The sequence below is a fragment of the Magnolia sinica genome, chromosome 13 (genome assembly GCF_029962835.1).
Source record: "Magnolia sinica isolate HGM2019 chromosome 13, MsV1, whole genome shotgun sequence".
In the NCBI taxonomy this organism is placed as follows: domain Eukaryota; kingdom Viridiplantae; phylum Streptophyta; class Magnoliopsida; order Magnoliales; family Magnoliaceae; genus Magnolia; species Magnolia sinica.
In genome coordinates, this window is record NC_080585.1 from 5,420,313 (window position 1) to 5,440,884 (window position 20,572).

Consider the following 20,572-nt stretch of genomic DNA (forward strand, 5'->3'; position numbering starts at 1 on the left):
CACGGTGGCCCCTCAGTGGCCCTCGGAGCCTCCGCCTGTCACGAGCTCCGGCGGGGTAGTACCTGCGTATGAAGCGTCATACGCAGCCTGAGTATCATATAAAAATAAACCACGCCTCATCCCTTCCCAAACCACGCAACTGTGCAGATGGAAGAAGAGAAAATGGAAGAAAGCAGCGGCGGCAGTCCCTGTTGGTCCGCCGCGACGAACTGGACCGTCGCCGACGGTTCTCTCCAAAACTCCATCTCTTTCGAATCCCCTGTCTTTCCAATCCCGGAAGAAAAAGAAGTAAAGAACGCAGTGCTTACCAAAGATCAACTCATCCTGCAACCTCCACCGTCCGATTCGGCCCCCTGCGAAATCAACGGTCAGTTCCAGAAATCCTTCCATTTCTAGAGTTTCTCTTTTTTCCTTTCGTTTTTCTAGGATTCTTCTTTCCGCTTGTTCCTTTTCCGAAATCTGCTGTTAGTTTGCTTGAGATCTCGATCTAGGTTTTGGGTTGGAAATGATGATTTGTAATTTTTAGCCTGTTTCTGAATTTTTCAGTCCTCTACTTATCTTCTTTGCATGAGATCTCATTATGGGGTTTGGATCGTAAGTGATGATTTGTAATTTGTAGACCGTAATTCTGAATTTTCAGTCCTTGCGTATTTTATTTTATTTTCTTTCTAAATAGTTTCTTGTCTAAGACAAGGAGGGTACGGTATATGATGGGCCCACGTTGTGGTGATCCATCCGTTTATATGGTGGACCGCGTTGCAGATGGGAGATTGATGCATCCATGCTGCACAAGTTGGCTGATCGAAGATCAGGCCCATCAATGGGCCCTGCTCAAGGATGTGAATCATCCAACTCTCTGAATCGAAGATATGGACTGCTTCGGTGGTCAAGATTGATCTGATGGGAAGATCAATGGTCCTGATGTGCATTTGGACCAAACCGATGGCCATCTAGTCAGTCACTGATGCAATCGCCTCATATCCCACACGTGCTACGCTTCACATGTGTGTACAATAAAATGACCACTTTCCCTTTTTAGCCCATCACCGCATTCCTTTTCTTTCAAAATCTCTATGTTAGGAAATTTCCTTTTTCTTTCATATCTTTATATTAGGAAAGAAATAAATTTAGATTTTTCTTATTAAGGTGCTTTGTTGTCACAACTTTGCAACAAGTGGTCGATTTGATCATGAAACGGGTGGATGATCTAGAGACCTGTTCCACTGTCAAAATGAATGCTTTTGGAAGGACATATTATTGTTCTCAAAATCGCAAACATAGAAATCAATCTAGACCGCTAAACCTCCATGGATGGCCTTGAAGGAGATTTGGAATATGGGAATGTTAACTTAAGGCATCTTGGCCGCAATGGTGATCTCCAAGAAAAAGAATGTGAGCTTGGCTATGAAGCCCAACAACATCGCTATGTGGATGAATAACCTCCGATGGGATCATCCAATTTATCCCGAAAGAGGAAGGAATATTCGCACTTTGGAACTTGCTAAGCATGTCAAGATTGGCATTCCAGATTACGATGGTAATTTGGATCCCAAGGTGTTCAATGATTGGTTAAAGTCAATGGAGCGATATTTTCATTGATACGAAATTGAAGAAGCTGTCAAGTTATGTTTTGTTGCTCTGAAACTTAAGGGTGCAGTTCAAGATTGGTGGTATGCCATCGAAGAAGATTTGCAATGGTGTGGCCATCTTCTCGTAAGCAATTGAGAGGAAATGAAGGCAAGATTAAAGCGAAGGTTTTTGCCGCCGGATTATGAGACGACTTCTTTCCAAGAGCTCCTCACGCTTCGGCATGACAATCTGACCTTGTAGGAGTACACAACATTATTATGGCTTAGTTATTCGCTACCGCCTAACAGAAACCGGAAGACAACAAGTGACACATTATTTCAATAGGCTATGGTTCAATATTCAACGAGAATTGGTGATTGTTCGGCTCAATAGCGTAGACGAAGCGTATCAGATGGCTCAAAAAGTGCAGGAATAAAAGTTAGTGATAAGGCACTGTAGTGCTCAAGGTGGGGGCTATGCATCCACCCGCCCCACTACTAGTGGCTCTACTTCGCGTCCACAACCATTTGTGCCCCGTACTAAGTTGCCTCGGGGTAACAAAATTGGTCAGAACTTTACTTCCAATCCTCTTTTCCGAAACGGTGATACAAAGGGAGAGTCTGTTGCATCAACGTAGGTGATGTCGACCAACACTTGCTTTAGGTGTGGTGGTCGTTGACATTACACGACGGAGTGTCCTTCTCGTAACCTCCAATTTTGGGAGGTAGAAAACTTCATTGCATGCCAAGTGGAAGATGAATCTGAGAACAATCCAGAATTATTATTATTATTTTTTGAGAGAATGGAGATTTTATCAAAGAAGTGCAAAAGCACGAAAGAATACAGGCCCAAAACACCACTAAAACAAAAGAGTAGATGAGGTTGCCTTAACATAAATTGCCCCTTTCGACACCAGCCGTTTAACCTTTAAAATCACGTCGCACCCCTACAACAATATTATGAAAACAACGATCATTCCTTGAGTCCCAGATAACCCAAATAATTGCCATGATTAGAAGCTGCCATATAGCTTTCTGCGCTTTACCAACTCCACCCCCATGCCAGGCCCATAGAAGCTCTTCCATCGTCTTAGGCATAACCCAACCTGCATGCAAGCACGGTAGTCAGTAATCCCAAACTCTTGTGGTGAAAGGGCAATGGATAAACAGATGGTCGATCAACTCCTCATTCCCCATATGCATAAAACGTATGTTGGGCAAAACGAGCGCTCTTCTCTAGAGATTATTAATAATTAGGATTCACTTTCAACCTACATCCAAACAAACGTTGTGACCCGAGGGGAGCTCCAGAAAACCAATGATGGAACAAATGTGACGTATCTGCATAAGACGACAAAGGAGAGAGGAGGCTATAAAACAATTTAACTGTAAACTTTCCCAATATGTTACAAGTCTGTTACAAGTCCAAATAATTCTGTCGTCTTGAAGAATGATATGCTTCTCCACATCTAAGAGCTCCATCAAAACCACAAGCTCATCGAATTTGGCATCCAACAGGTCCCTACGGCAAGGGGGAGATCAAATAATCTTCTCCTCATCTATTGAATAACAATCCATCACACGAACAAATCTATTTGGAGCGAGACTATCGACTCCAGGGAACAAAGACTGAATTGCCTATGTGCCGCACTAGATGTCTACCCAAAATCAGATTTAGGATCTTGTTCCGACTTTGAAGTCTATGCTCCTACTAACTAGATGTTGTGTGGCTATACTCGCTTTCCAAGTGCCTGAAGCTCTATACAGGACAAGACTTTAACAAACCAACCGCCCTCCTGCACACTATACTTTGCAACAATCAATTTTCTCCAAGGACTTCCCTCTATGCTAAATCTCCAAATCTACTTCCCAAGTAGAGCCGTATTCATGTTGCCTAAGGATTTAATGCCAGCGCCCCCCCCCCCCCCACTTCGAGATAGGCTTGTAGACTTCGTCCCACTTGAGAAGGTGGAACTTTATGCCTTTTGTAGCCCCATTACATAAGAAATACCTCCTAAGCTTCTCAAGCCCATCCAACACCGATCTTGAACACTTGAATAAAGACATGATGTATATCGGCATATTGGAAAAAGTTGACTTAATTAACGTTAGGTGGGTCCTCGAAGAGAGATACGTGCTCTTCCAAGAAGAAAGCTTCCACTTGATCCTTTTGATCACCTTGTCCCACAAGTGTTTGGTTGGCTTCCCCAGACAGAGACAGACCAAGGTGTTGACGGAAAGGATCCCGATTGATAACTGTAAGCAATAGCCATCCGAGATAGATCATCTTGCCCAACATGCACCCCAACCATCTCAGATCTTGCCACATTAATCTTTAGCCCAGAGATCACTTCGAAACATACAAGGATTATTCATAAATTTCTGATGGAGTCTTTTCTTCGCCTCGCCAAAAAGCAACGTATCATTTGCATACTGAAGGTGAGAAATGCTGCCTGGAAGATTTGCCATCTAGAAACCAGAAAAGAGTAAATTTTCCTTGCTTTTTTAAAGCTCATACTAAGGGCTTCAACCACGACCACAGAGAGAGGATGAGAGGGAATCACCCCGCCTAAGACCACGGGAAGCTCTGAAGTAACCTTTGGGAGATCCGTTCACCAGAATGGAAAAAGATGCTGAATGAATGCAAGATTTGATCCACCCTCTCCATTTACTACCACAACCCAACCTCCCAAGCATGTAATCCAAAAATTTCCAATCGACATGATCATAGGCCTTTTTGATGTCTAATTTACAGACCAAGCCACTTTCCCCCTATCTGAATCTATTATCAATGCATTCGTGAGCGACAAGAGTTGTATTCAAAATTTGTCTTCCTAGCACACAACTCCTTGATTTTCCGAAGTAACTTTGGAAACGAACTCCCTAAATCTGGTGGCTAGAATCTTGGCTAGAATTTTATAGGGATCCCCAATGAGACTTATTGGCCTGGAGTCTTTCGACTGCTCTGCACCCTCCACCTTTGGAATAAGGGCAATAAAAGAAGCCCCAAGTTCGGATGAAAGCCTTCCACGCTATGAGAACTCCACTACAAAATTTGTAACATCCTTCCCAACAATATGGCAAAATTTTAAAAAAAAAACTATTGGAATTCCGTTCGGGCCAAGGGCTTTCTTCCCACATAGAGATCCTAAAGTTTATTTAACTTCCTCTTCTGAAACTGATCTTTCCAAAATGGCGCATTTGCAACAGGCATATGGTGAAACTGCAAATTATCTAATTTCAGTCTACCCCAATGTTCGCTGGATAACAAATTGTTGTAGAATGAAACTATAGCCTCACAAATATGGTATTTCTTAGTCATGCTTACTCCATCCACCACTAAGTTGGAGATTCTGTTAGCATGAGCTCTAGTGCTTGTGATACTGTGAAAGAACCGGGTGTTTTTATTCCCATCTTTCAACCAGATCACACACGATCTTTGACGCCATCCAATCTCTTCTTCCTTGGCCCTGTGCGCATATTTGTAGGCAAGATCAACCCTCTTCTTTCTGCCCTCTTCCAATAAACTTGCAGCCTCTTCTGCCAAATCCAACTCATGAATTTGCTCAGCTAGCTTGTCAAATTCTTCTTCCCTCTTGCCAAGGACCTATTTCTTCCACAATTTCAGCTTCTCTTTTAGCAGCTTTAACTTTCTAGCTAGAATAAACCCAACAAAACCATCCACTAAAGAGGACCACCAATCTGATATAAGATATTCAAAACTTCCATCCAAGCCATCTCAAATCTGAAGGGTTTAGGAACCCAATTTCCTCATCTATTTGCAGCACAATAGGCCTGTGATCATAAGTAAGTTTGACAGCCCATTCTGATGAACCAAGGGATATTTTTCGATCGAATCTATTGAAACAAGAAATTTGTCCAAACACGACATAATGGGATTCTCACAAAGCATGGTGGACAAGTTGAAATATCAAATGCATCCCAAGCCATATAAGATTGCGTGGGTGAATGACACATTCGTCCTGGTGACTAAGAGGTGTTTAGCAAACTTCTCCTTGGGTCGTTACGAAGAATCATTTTGGTGTGACATCATCCCAATGAAGGTCACACATATTTTAGTGGGGTGCCCGTGAATATACGACATGGATGTAAGGGTCGCAAGAACACATACAACTTTATATATAAAAGAAATTTCCTAATGGAAAGATTTTGAAATAAAAGGAAAGTGACGATGGGCTAAAAAGGAAAATCGGTTCTTTTCTTGTCCACATGCGGAGCGTGCATGTGTGGGATGTGGGGCAATTGCATCAATTCCCTTCAGCTTGGAAAAAACTTGGCTTTGTCAAGTTAATGGTAATGTACTATTCATAGAGTTCTGGGTTGATGTGCTTGAAATCATCAGCTGAAATCCATGTGCTATTGGATCTTGGTCGGCCCTTTCATTTGACAAAAAAACTTCTGATACTCTCCTTGGCGTGTGGAAATTATCTGATCATCCAACATGTCTTCAATGATTTTTTTGAGCTGACATGGTATCTCAAGTATTCGGATTGCCTATTCTTTTGTGCTTTCATTTGCATGATGTCCAAGATAAACTGTAAGGTCTTCCACATTAAAAATGGGGCTGATCTTCATTTTGGGTGGAAGCTCGATTAGGTATGCAATCACCTAGCCTCTTCAAAATATGTTGAGAACCTGCCTTTCTGGAGTGGAGCTTTGTATAAGAGCCCGATGGAAACTGCTTAGGCTTAAGTCGCACGATGACTCTATCTCCTCCTTGGAATTGTGCGGAATGTCGTCGAACATTTGCATATCCCTTATAATTTTCATTACTAAGGGTGATCTTTCACGTAACTTTTTCATGTATCTCCTTAACATGTTGTGCAAAAGCTTTCAACGTCCTGGCTCGATCGAGTCGCACTAGGAAGTGATACTAAGTTGATAGGTTGTCGCGGTTGCATACTCGTCGAAAATTTGTTTTTAAGAAGTAACAGGCTTGTATTAAAAACTAAAAACAGAAAAAGAAACAAAAACAAAGGGACTGCTGAGATAGCAGAGCAGAAAACAACAAAGGGACAGAAAGGAAACTAGCATCCTAAAAACAGCAAATCAAAACCCTTGAGCGCCGGAACAATTGCAACCCACGATGATTATATTTTTTGCCCGGGTACCCACAGCCAAATCCGAAGAATGAGAGTTGTTGAAGCATCTCTCGTTTCTTTCTTTCCACACCGCCCACCAAATAGCTACAATGGCCATTCTCCAAACCGTGGCTCTGTTTTTGCCCAAATTGAAGCCATTCCAATATTCCAATAAGATAGCAGCTGAGGTCGGCAAACACCCTATGACATTGAAACTTGACATAAAATCCTCTCGAATGAGTGAGATTAAGGGACAGTGGACAAGAAGGTGATCCACTGATTCCTCATTATCCATGCAGCAGAGACAAATGTTGGGGAGTTGCAATCCTTTTTTCTTCAGATTATCTATCGTGAGGATTTGATTCTTAGATGCGAGCCAAGCAAAGCAGATGAATTTGGGGGGAGTAGGATAACGCCAGATAAAAGCAGTGGCTTGGGAATGAGGGGACGTAGGGATTAGAAGCGCATATAGGGATTTGACAGAGAATCGGCTAGATTTATCGCTGGGCCAAATTGTCCTATCCGGCTGAGATGGATTCGGAGAAGCTTTGGAAAGATAGTTGAGGAGGTTTGAATAGTCACTTATCTCCCAATCATATAGATTCCTGCAACAAGGGATGTTCCAAACGATGCCTGAGTCGGTAACGGAGTAGAATTTGACTATAGGGGAGTCTTTGCTGACAGCGATGCGGTAGATGGAAGGGAATCTGTCCTTTAAGGTCAATTCCCCCATCCAGATGTCTTCCCAAAATCGGATAGCCTCTCCATTCCCTAGTTCAAAGCCCGTGTTTTGAACGACAATATTTTTGGCTCGTAGAATTCCTTTCCAAATGTATGACGCTCTATAAGCTGAGGAGTCTTTTGTCCACCATCCCCCCAAAGAAGACCCATATTTACCTTTGATCACATTGCACCATAAAGCATCTGGTTCTAAGCTTAGCTGCCATGTCCATTTCCCCAAAAGGGCTTTGTTCATTATCCTCAGGCTTTTAACGTTCGCTCCACCATCCCGAAAATGACGGCAAACCTCCTTCCAGTCAAGGAGATGGAATTTTTTCTGGTTCTCCTTACCACACCACAGAAAGTCTCTTCGCAACTTGTCAATCTGACGAAGAACTGAAGGAGGGCAGTTGAATACGACCCCCCATCGATAGGTATTGGCACTTCCACCTAGCCAGATGCTTCTGAAATTTGTAGATGATCTTAACCCACATGGATTTAGGGGGGGTGTCGATAGAAAGAGGGAGACCCACAAACGTATAAGGGAAAGAGGCAGCAGGACAACCAAGGTGAGCAGCAAAAGAGGCAAGGACATCATCAGTAATGTTAACCCCAAAAATTTTTGATTTGGACATATTAACTCTCAAGCCCGAAACAGCTTCAAAGCAGCACAAAGTGGTGTGAAGGTTGATGACGGCTTCATCCTCTGCTTCGATCATGATGAGGGTATCATCACCAAATTGGATGTGGGTGATCGGGGTAGGGATCCCAGGCGTATAGATTCCACTGAATAGAGCAACATTCTGACCTTGCAACAACATTTGAGAAAGAGCCTCACCAATAAGAAGAAAAAGGAGAGGAGAGAGAGGATCCCCTAGTCGCAGACCTCTGGAAGAAGGAAATAAAACTTACGGGACGCCATTGAGGAGAAAATAGAGTGAACTCGACGCATTCCTTCATCCAACCATTCCACTTCACTCTGAAGCCCATATGATGCAACATATATTGAAGGAAATTCCAGTCTACATGGTCATAAGCTTTCTCTATGTTGAGCTTGCAAAGGAGGCCCTTCAAGCTAGATCTATGGCTCGAATCCAAGCATTCGTAAGCTATAAAGGGCACTGTCAGTGATCTGTCTCCCTCGGATAAAAGCATTCTGACGTTTCGAAATCAATTTCCCTATCACCGCCGATAGTCTGGTAGCCAGAATTTTTGCCAGGATTTTATAAATACTGCTAATCAGGCTAATGGGTCTGAATTCCGTGGAGTTTGCTCTTGCAACTTTGGGTATGAGGGCAATGAAGGATGCGCCAATGCCCTTCGAAAGCTTGCGTCTAGAGTGAAATTCATAAGATCAGGACGATCAGGCCGCACTGTATCCCAGAAACATTGGAAGAAACTGATGGGGAAGCCATCAGGGCCAGGTGATTTGTCACCTTCCATGGCATCAATTGCTGTTTTAGCTTCCAATTCCGAGAACGCCACTTCCAAGATATGAGCTTCTGATTCCTGCAACGAGAAGAAAGGAATCCCATCTAGGCGAGGTCTATTCCAACCCTCGGAAGAGAGGACGGATCCGAAATGGTCCACAGCCAAGTTCGAAATCTCATCTAGGTCATCTGTCTGGCAACCATCTTTGGATATGCTGAGAATGGCGTTCGCCCGGGTCTTCATGTTGGCTATGGAATGGAAATAATGAGAATTTTTGTCGCCTTCCGATATCCATCTTGATCTAGATTTCAGTCTCCAAGTGTGTTCATCTTCGAGGACTTTGGAAGGTAGAGATTGGATGATCTGAATTCGCCTGGAGAGAAAGTCATCCGTGAGGACGAAGTCTTCAGCCTTGAAGTCGATGTCTTGCAATTCAGCAAAGAGAGCATCAGTCTCGAGCTCTCGCTTGTGTAATTCAGATGCCTTCCACTCTTTTATTTTTCCCTTGATGAATCTGAGTTTGCAGATCACCCAGTGGCCTGTAAATTCGTCGGTGTGAAAGGAGGACCACCAATCCACAATTTTCTCCTTGAAGCCTTCAATGTGGAGCCATGCGGAGAGGAATTTGAATGGTTTCGGACCCTAATTGATATCGGACTCGGAGAGAAGGATAGGACAATGGTCTGAAGTTGTTCTAGGGAGAGCGGTCTGGTTAACGGCAGGATAGATATTGATCCAGTCTGAGGAAAGGAGGAATCTGTCTAACCGAGATTGGATCTGGGACTTGCGGCCATTGGACCACGTATATTTGGCACCTGTGAGAGGGAGGTCCGCTAGCTCCTGATCTTGAATCTAGTCAGAAAAAGACTGCATGGCATTGCTGGATCTCCTTTTGCGGGAATGTTCCTTCGCAAACCTAATGACATTGAAGTCGCCTACGAAGCAATAGGGACCTGAAAAAGATCGTCTAATGGCAGTCAGCTCGTCCTAGAAATTTAGCCTCAAAGAGTCGTCGTTAGGGCCATAAACGGATATAATGAGATAGGATAAGTTAGAATACTTATCTTTGAGAATGACCGCTTTGGAGAAGGATCCCATCAGCTAGGTTTGTAAGTCCCACTTGGAGGACTTCCAGGCAATAAGAATGCCTCCTGAGGATCCGACCGCGACCAGAAGAGTACAACTAATCCAAAATTACTCTGCAAGTGTGCTTGAAGATGAAATTTCATGGAGGCAAAGATCGCAGAGCAAGTGATGCGGACACGGGTGCATTCAAGGTGTACCAACGAAGAAAGCGCCAACCACAAGTGCCGTCCTTGTGGATAGGCGAATATTGAGGAGCTGAAGACCTTTCACATGTGATTGGACATATAGAAGACCCCACTTAGGGAAGACACATGTGAAGGAAGATTGGAGAAAGAGGACCGAGCGCCCAAACTTTCCCATACTTATGTTATTTGCACGTTTTTTGACTTAGTTAGCGGTCTTTTAATAATCTTATATCTTTATTTGCTTATCCTAGGGGTATTTTAGTAATTTTATGTCTTTATGTGCTTATTTAAGTGGGGTAAAGCCCTAAACACGAATTTCAACTATTGATGAATGAAAAGCAAACCCTTTGGTTGCCTCCTTCCTCTCTTCTCTCTAATGGTGCTTCTTCTCTCCCCTTGATCTTCTTCTTCTAATTTCTTCTTGTGCCCCTCCAACTTCCTCAAGGTAATAACTTTCTTTCTTTTATTTTTTTGTTTTGGCTAATTCCTCTTTGATCAAAATCTTGAGAACCGATCTAAACCCTAAATCCCCAAATTCTCAAATCCCTAATCCGAGAAACTTCTTGGTTCTTCGGACTAGTGATCTTCATTGATCGATTGGGTGTGACCATGCAAGATCGGGAGGTCTCATCCCTCGCCGGATCCAACCTAAGTAGTAATTGAATTCCATACTCCATGGTTGTAGTGATGGCCCGCTCCATTGCATGTTTTCTTTATGATTTTCTCAGTTATGATGATTATTGTTAGAATTTTAGATCATTTATTCCTTTTATTTCCGTTGTTTAATTATCTCCATGAGCATGCATCATAATTAGGGCTGTCCTGCGTCAAATTTGGTATCAGAGCCTAGGCTTGCATGGTTTTTGTCTAGATCGAGTTATCAAATTAGGGTTTTGATTTTTAGGTTTAACTTGGGAAAGTTTCAAGTTTAGAAAGTTTTCAATTTTAGAAACTTTCTAATTTTAGAAAGTTCCTAATCTGGAAAATTTTCAAATTTGAGTTGTTTCCTGTTTCAACTTAATTGTGTCAGTTCATAGAGTTTTGCATTCATCGCATTCATCTTGAAAGTCATGACACCTAGTAGTCTAGTTAGGTAGAGTTTGGTTCAAGTCTTCATTGTATGCCCACGAGAAGAGGTAGAGGTTTCGGACTTCAACCTACCATGAATAACGAGCAGTTATCTGAGCAACTTGCTCAATTGATACAAAAGATAACTGCCCTAGAAGCGGGTCAAAGGTGTGAGTTTGCCCGCCTTGAGAACCAAATTACCACCACCATGACTAAGGTGGAGCAACTAGAGGCGTCCCAAAAGGAAAACCCCGCTGTAGGGGAAGATGCGCACTCCCAAGTGGAAGGAATCATTGAAGAACGTGCTGCCACACGTGGTGGTAGTGAGGATAGAGATCGTGGTAACGGTCGTGGTGTGGTGCGAGAGGCACGAGCCACATGTGGTTATCAAGACCGTTATGATCCAGATGAGCGTGCGATGAAGAGTGTGAGAGTTGAGGCCCCGAGTTTTGATGGACGCTTGGATCCCAAGGCATTCCTTGACTAGGTTGCTGACATGGACCACTACTTTGAGTGGTATGGCATGTCAGAAAACCGTCAAATGCGGTTTGCTAAGATGAAGCTTATGGGTCAAGCCAAGCTCTTCTGGACCAACACCGAGCGTAGGGTAGAGAGAGTTGGTAGAGCCCCTATCACACATTGGTATGAGATGAAAGAGAAGTTGAAGGAGAAGTACCTTCCTCTCTCATACCGTCAGAAGCTCCTTGACCAATGGCAATCCTTACGCCAAGGGTCAATGTCTGCCGCTGACTACATCGCTAAATTTGAAGAGTATGTGATGCGATGTGATATCCGAGAAGACCCTCTAGTAACGCTCTCGCGTTTTAAGACGGGCCTTTGTGTGGATCTTCAGCGCGAGCTTATTACTCGGCCCTTAACGGACTTAGATGAAGCATATCAAGTCGTGCAGGAGTTAGAGCAATATCTGAAGGCTCCTGTCGTTCGTCGTTTTGAGTCCCGAGACTCCAATGCTAGATCTAGTTCCCAAGGAACTAGACCTAATATTGGTAATCAACCTAGGGCACAGGCGACCATTCCGCCTAGGCCTAGGGAGGACAAGGGCAAAGAGGTTCTTGGTGCCGGTCCTAGTAACATGAGCCAAGTGAGGTGCTATGAGTGTGGCAACCTTGGCCACATGTCTAATCAGTGTCCTACGAAGAGCCGTGGGAGAGCCTTAGTTATAGGCGAGTCCCACGAGGGTGGAGATGACCAGGGTGATTATGAAGTTGAAGAGTATCACCATGAAGGAGGACTTACTGATGAAGAAGTGGATGGAGAAGCAACGCTTGCGGTAGTCGGGCGTGTGTTAGCTCAGTCTAGAAGTGCTGACGGGCGTCGAAGCACTATCTTCTACACTATTGCCAAGTGTGGTGAAAAGAATTGTAAGGTGATAGTGGACGGTGGAAGTTGTCAGAATGTGATTTCCACTAGCACCTTAGATCGCTTAAAGCTGAAATCCACACCTCATCCAGACCAGTATAAAGTTTCTTGGGTTGACAAGACATCCCTACCTGTCACCCAGCAATGTCTAGTCCCCATCGAGTTTGGGTCATACAAAGAGTCCCTGTGGTGTGATGTTTTACCTATGGATGTGGGGCATGTTATCCTAGGTAGACCGTGGCTATTCGATAATGATGTCACGATCTTTGGCGTTCGAATGCGTGTACTTTTATGTATAATGGTAAAAAGATCAAACTTAATCCCATGCCACCTGAGAATACACTAGGAAAGAAGAAGGATGAGAAGGCAAGTGAGCCTAGAGAAATTGGGAAATCCAAACCTAGGTCTTTACATATAATCAGCGCATGAGAGTTTGAAAAAGAGGCTAAGGAGGATTCTATGGTGTATGCCCTTGTGGCTAGAGAAATTACACTTGAGGTTCCATCAGAGTTGCCCCGTGAGGTGACCTCGGTCCTGAAGGAATACGGTGATGTATTTCCTGAAGACTTACCGAATGAGTTGCCACCTATGAGGGACATACAGCATGCCATTGATCTTGTCCCGGGGTCTACTCTACCGAACCTTCCTCTCCACCGGAGGAACCCTGCAGCGCATGCAGAGGTGAAGAAGCAAGTTGATGAGCTTCGGTAAAAGGGTTTCATCCAAGAGAGTATGAGCCCGTGTGCCGTGCCTGCATTGTTGACGCTAAAGAAAGACGGCACGAGGCGCATGTGTGTCGACAGCCGAGCCATAAACAAAATTATCTTCAAGTATATCTTCCCTATACCTAGACTTGATGATATGCTTGACATGATGGCCAGGTCCACTATATTCTCTAAGATAGACCTCAAGAGTGGATATCACCAAATTCGTATACGCCCAGGAGATGAGTGGAAGACGGCGTTTAAGACGAAAGATGGGTTGTATGAGTGGTTGGTCATGCCCTTCGGCTTGACTAACGCACCCAGTACTTTCATGCGGGTGATGACCCAAGCTTTGAGGCCGTTCATGGAAAAATTCCTAGTGGTGTACTTTGACGATATTTTTATTTATAGTACCACTAAGAAATCACACCTTGAACATTTAAAGAAGGTCGGTAGTGTCCTTAGGAAGGAAAAGTTGTACGCTAATCTTAAGAAATGTGCATTCATGTCTAACCAAGTTGTGTTCTTAGGATTTATAGTGTCATATGAAGGGATGCGGGCAGACCCTGAAAAAGTCAACATTCATGAGGTGCGAAGTTTTCAAGGCCTAAGTTTTCACGGCCTAGCAACTTTTTATCGTCGGTTCATTAGGGGTTTTAGCACGATCATGGCTCCCATTACCGAGTGCATGAAAAAGGGAGAGTTCGTGTGGTCTAAAGCCGCCGTCAAGGCTTTTAAAGAAATTAAGGGCAAGATGGTGGAAGCTACTGTAATGCGTCTACCTGACTTTTCTACAATCTTTGTAGTAGCGTGCGATGCGTCTGGTGTCAGTATAGGTGGAGTGTTGAGTCAAGAAGGACACCCAATGGCCTATTTCAGTGAGAAGCTGAATGAGGCAAAACAAAAATACTCCACTTACGACAAAGAATTTTATGCGGTAGTGCAATCCATGAGACATTGGCGACACTACCTCCTACCGCAAGAATTCGTTTTGTTTTCTGACCATGAGGCTTTGAGATATTTGCATTCTCAGAAGAAACTCAACCCAAGGCATGCCAAGTGGGTAGCGTTTCTTCAGGAATATTCGTTTGTTTTGAAACACAAGGCCGGGGTTGAAAACAAACCAGCGGATGCCCTTAGTAGGAGAGTGGCGTTGCTCAACTCTTTGAGTGTAGAGGTAGTCGGATTTGAGCAACTGAAAGATGAATACCCCATATGTCCTGATTTTGGGGGTACTTACACGTCGCTCTCTAGTGACCAGCATATTATGGGTGGATATGTTCTTAAAGATGGCTTTCTTTTCAAGGGAGACAGACTTTGTATTCCCCGTATGTCCCTTCGTGAATTCCTCATCTGGGAGCTTCATTCAGGAGGGATAGCTGGCCATTTTGGTCGTGATAAGACCATTGCCCTCGTGGAAGATCGTTTTTATTGGCCAAGCCTCAAGCGAGATGTAGCCAAAGTTTTAGGGCAGTGTCGAACATGTCAGCTGGCAAAGCAAAGAAAGCAAAATACTGGGTTGTACACGCCATTGCCAGTGCCACATGCTCCGTGGCAGGACATTAGTATGGACTTCGTGCTCGGGCTTCCCAAGACTATAAAAAAGCACGATTCCGTTTTTGTCGTTGTGGACCGTTTTTCTAAAATGGCGCATTTCCTCCCATGTTCGAAGACGTCAGATGCGTCTCATGTTGCTCGTCTTTTTTTTGATGGTGTGGTGCGTCTCCATGGGTTACCTAAAACCATAGTGTCTGATCGTGATGTTCGATTTACTAGCTATTTTTGGAAGACACTGTGGCACATTATGGGAACTCATTTGCAATTTTCTACTGCTTACCACCCACAAACAGATGGTCAAACTGAAGTGGTAAACCGTAGCCTTGGAAATCTTCTACGTTGTCTAGTGGGTGAACATGTTAAGACTTGGGACCTAATTTTACCAACTGCTGAACTTGCTTATAATGGGTCAGTTAATAGATCTACAGGGTTGAGTCCTTTTGAAATTGTAAGTGGTTATAAACCTAGAATGCCCATAGATCTCTTACCTATGTCTGTTACCCAAAGGTCTTCTGAGTCAACCGATGCATTCACACGCCATATTCATGATTTGCATACACATATTAGACAGCGGTTAAATAAGAGCAATGATGATTATAAAGTTTTAGCTGATTCTCATCGTAGAGTGCAAGAATTTCAAGAAGGAGACTATGTAATGGTGCGAATAAGGCCAGAGCGATTCTCTCAAGGATCTGCAAAGAAATTACAAGCGCGTAGTGCTGGACCATTCAAGATATTACAAAAGGTTGGGTCCAACGCGTATCGGGTTGACCTTCCATCTGAAATGAGCATTAATCCAACTTTTAATGTGGAAGATCTAGTCCGTGCCCATACTCCCATTGTTGATACATCATCCCTTTCATGGCCTTTTTCTGAGTTTACTACCCAACCCCTTCCACCCCCTCCTCCACTCATTACCCATAAAGAAGCAATTGAGGAAATCTTGGATGATGAGATAGTATCCACGAGAGATGGGGGTTTCCAAAGGTATCTTGTCAAGTGGAAGAACAAACCATCGTCTGAATCTACGTGGCTGTCGGGCGACGCATTGCAGGGTATTGATCCAGATCTACTTGAGCGTTACAAAAGTTTCAACTCGTCGGGGTCGAGTTTTCTCACCCAGGGGAATTGATGCGGACACGGGTGCATTCAAGGTATACCAACGAAGAAAGCGCCAACCACAAGTGCCGTCCTTGTGGATAGACGAATATTGAGGAGTTGAAGACCTTTCACATGTGATTGGACATATAGAAGACCCCACTTAGGGAAGACACATGTGAAGAAAGATTGGAGAAAGAGGACCGAGCGCCCAAACTTTCCCATACTTATGTTATTTGCAAGTTTTTGACTTAGTTAGCGGTCTTTTAGTAATCTTATATCTTTATTTGCTTATCCTAGGGGTATTTTAGTAATTTTATGTCTTTATGTGCTTATTTAAGTGGGGTAAAGCCCTAAACACGAATTTCAACTATTGATGAATGAAAAGCAAACCCTTTGGTTGCCTCCTTCCTCTCTTCTCTCTAATGGTGCTTCTTCTCTCCCCTTGATCTTCTTCTTCTAATTTCTTCTTGTGCCCCTCCAACTTCCTCAAGGTAATAACTTTCTTTCTTCTATTTTTTTTGTTTTGGCTAATTCCTCTTGATCAAAATCTTGAGAACCGATCTAAACCCTAAATCCCCAAATTCTCAAATCCCTAATCCAAGAAACTTCTTGGTTCTTCGGACTAGTGATCTTCATTGATCGATTGGGTGTGACCATGCAAGATCGGGAGGTCTCATCCCTCGCCGGATCCAACCTAAGTAGTAATTGAATTCCATACTCCATGGTTGTAGTGATGGCCCGCTCCATTGCATGTTTCCTTTATGATTTTCTCAGTTATGATGATTATTGTTAGAATTTTAGATAATTTATTCCTTTCAACGTCCTGGCTCGATCGAGTCGCACTAGGAAGTGATACTAAGTTGATAGGTTGTCGCGGTTGCATACTCGTCGAAAATTTGAAAGGAGAGTCCCATAGTGCGGTTCACAGAATTGTTATAAGCAAACTCAACTTGTGGTAACACGATGTCCCATGAACTGATATGATCACCAACTAGACATCAGAGTTGATTCCTAAGACTGCGGTTGACTATTTCAGTTTACCCATCTGTTTACGGATGATAAGCACTCGAGAAATTCAACTTAGTTCCCATCTTAGACCACAAGGTGCAACAGAAGTAGCTCATAAACTTAACATCACGATTAGATACAATCATTTTAGGAACACCATGTAAGCAAACCACCTCTTTGAAGAAAACATTGGTGATGTGCATGGCGTTTGATGTCTTCTTACAAGGGATAAAATGAGTCATTTTCGAGAACCTGTCAACCACAATATAAATAGAGTCATAGCCACATTGAGTCCTACGCAAGCCCAAGATGAAATCCATACCGATGTCATCGCATGGAGCATTTGGCACAAGCAATGGCGTATAAAGACCAATATTCTGCTTGCTACCTTTACCCAGTTAGCATGTTCGACATTGACGAACAATGATCCCGACATCTTTCTTCAAACCTTGCCAATAGAAATGGTTGGCAGAATCTTGCATTCGCGGTCTCTAGCATTCGGCTAGAGGATTGCTGGGTCCTTTCCCACAGTCTCTTTCTTCTTTTCTTTGATCTATTTGCTTCCCCTTTCGGGGTTTGCATCAGTCACTTAGATTTAGAGTTAGTTTAACCAATTTCCCTATAGTGTTTTCATCCCCGTGGTTGGCCACTTTTATGGTATCAAACGATGTTTGGGTGACAAAAAATTGGTTCTGTTTCAAATCCTATTGAGTTAGCTTTCAAATGAGTAGAAGATTATGCAATTCCAATAATATTTGAGTTATGACCATAGTCGGTTAAACAACATACATCAAATTAAAAAAGAAAAAGAAAAAAGAGTACATGAAATGTCCGTGTTTAATTTGGTCTCAATTGGTAAAAATTCGGTTAAAACAAAAGAGAAATGCCAAAAATTCAAAGAACGAAAAGTTCAATTCTAATACGGTTTGGACTCAAAAAATGAGTGAAAAAGGCTATATATGTGCGTATATGTTTGTATATCTTATATATAAGGTTAAGATGACTTTTATTAAAACCATTAGAATTTCTATATGATGACTATAGTGTAAGATAGTTGAATGGTGTTCTTTGCATCTCTCAAATCTTTCCTTTTCAAGTAATCCTCATATAAATCAAGCTCTCTATCAAAAGTTTTCACCTTCTACTCTTTTATCAATGGGGGTGGTGATGATCAATCTCTAATTTTTAAATTTCCTTCAAAAGTTTTTTTTTTTATTTAAATAAATAAAATGTGTTTTATTAAAAAAAAATCATTTAAAGCAATTTTCCCAAAAACAATTAATTTGCCTATCTTCCTATATATACAGAGTTTTAAATGTTTAATCAATTATGCGGTTCTTTTTTTCTCTCCAAAAATACAAAGTTTAAAACGGTGTTTTGCTAACTATGGTTATGATTGATTTATGGTAGCCATACATGGTTGTGATGAGATTAAGGGATATTTTGGATATTATTTCTAATATTTTATTGAGATAGATGTTTTGGATTAGTAATGGATGGTATATTAGGGTTCTCTTTTTCTTGAGTAAAAAAAAGTTATTTTCTTGCATTATAATTTGTGTTGCCTGTGGTAGAACTAGAAGAAATGGAATATTGTGATTACTAGCATTGTGGCTTGTAGGCTATTGGGTACCAATCCACGGTCCTTTAAATTTTTATTTATTTTATTTTATTTTTTTAAAATTTCTTGCTGCATTAGTGAAGAAAATTTTGTGGTTTGATCTTCAAGGCAAAGGTACATATGCAAATCGAGTTCAATTTGGCTGCACCAGATATGCTTTGTGGTTTGCTCCATCTAATGATCTTGTCCAAGCACAACTAAATGCACACCAACGCATAAAATTGTATATTCTCAGTACACCGATCAAATGTCTGGAATCATCTGTTGGGGTTGCACTTGGGGATTGCTGTCGCAGTGGGCCCCACCCAATGAACACCTTAGGTCACTGAAAGGTTGATCCTACCTGTAGTGTCATTTGGTTGAACAAAATGCTCTTTTTGCTTGAGCAACATGTAATATGTTGGTATATATTTTTGGTTTACAAAATTTCTGAAGTTGAATGCCATTTGGGAGATATGTCAGGCCCCATGCTTTCCACATCATACTTGTTTGGGCCAAGTGGAGCTTCTCTTCGCTCACAATTCCAATGTTTTTTATTTTAAAAAAAGAACGTCACATAATTTTGTGATTAAGCTAGTGAAGGCACTGCCCTCTGTACCATACAAATCTGATGTGCAGGGCATGGCACCCACCATAATCGAGGGATTCCTTGCCCAAATAAGCTCCTTTAATGTTGATTATTCATGTAGTTTAGATGTGGGGCCTTGTTGTCGGAAATTATATCTTGTGTCATTAAGTAACCCTGTAACCAGAATTCAAATTTAGCTTCAAATCCAATCCTCGTAACATATTTGATGCATTCTGTCTATGGTATCAATTTTGTGATTAAATTCTATCAAGAGCTCGCCCTTTATGTGGGATGCTCCATTATAGTCAATTAATTAAGCTGTTGTTACGAAGCCACATTGGAAAATGATTGGGATGGGGGAGAAGGCATGCCATAGATTCAATTATTTATTATGCCCATCTTATTTGGTTTATCTGTATATAGGAAAATGATTGAGATGGGGGAGAAGCAGTGTTTTAAATAGCGGTAGCGTGATGCGTAGCACTCAACCCTCTATAGCGTGTAGCGTAAATACATAGCGTGTAGCGTAAGCTGCATGATACTTCTATTTTTAAATTTAAAAATAGGACAAATATAATAAATAGTGAAAAAAAAGGAAAAAAATATAAAAATGCGTAAAAGATGATTCATTTTATCAATTATAAGCATGTTCAAAAAAGTTAGCATGTTCAAAAAAGTTATTAGTTATTTATCAAAAGCCAATCCACATATATAAGCCAAATCAAATAATTATCACATCAACAACTTTCTAAGCAAACCACTTTAATTAATGATGTCTAATTGAAACCACAAGTCACAATTATGAAAAGAAATAAAAATCCCATTGGTTAAAAGTATTAAGTACAATACAAGTGTCACATTCATCAACATTAGAAACAAAGAAAACGTGAAAAAATAATAATAAAACTAAAATAGTAAAAAAATACCTTGTAGCTTATGCTATGGACGCTACGCGCTACGTAGCTGTAGCATACACTACGACCCTTACGCTATTTGGGACGCTACAGCCACGCTATGCTACGTAGCGTACGCTACGGGCGCTATTTGAAACACTGGGGAGAAGGCATGCCATGGATTCAATTATTTATTATGCTCATCTTATTTGGTTTATCGCTATTTTATACGATGCAAGTAGTTAGGGGCAAAAATTGAACCACAATTAGTAATATAGCTAGATCTTTTCATTATTTAATGATATGAGAAGGTTTTTAGCCAAAGAAAAGAACATTTACATTGTTTACAATGATATCCAACTGTATGTATCACAATGCTGCAATTGGGATTTTGCCTGTCCCTTTTAAGAGGCGAGAGGAGGGTGGAGATTTTACTGACGCACAAAATGATCAATAGTCCTCACACATATATCCGATTTGTATTTGCTATCATCTACTCTGTGATTTTAGCCTTTGAATTGGGAAAAATTTTCAATGATCCACACCATTCATATGAAGGGCCACATGGTGGATGGTTGAT

At 41.9% G+C, this 20,572-nt stretch overlaps 1 protein-coding gene across 1 annotated transcript in view; it reads left to right on the forward strand.

Annotated features, from left to right (window-relative positions):
• LOC131222540 (uncharacterized) overlaps window positions 1–20,572 on the forward strand; it is a 24,886-nt gene continuing 4,314 nt past the window's right edge. The window contains exon 1 of the mRNA XM_058217655.1: window positions 1–367. Within this exon, the coding sequence (XP_058073638.1) occupies window positions 148–367 (220 nt within the window). The 5' untranslated portion in view covers window positions 1–147. The remainder of the gene's footprint in view (window positions 368–20,572) is intronic.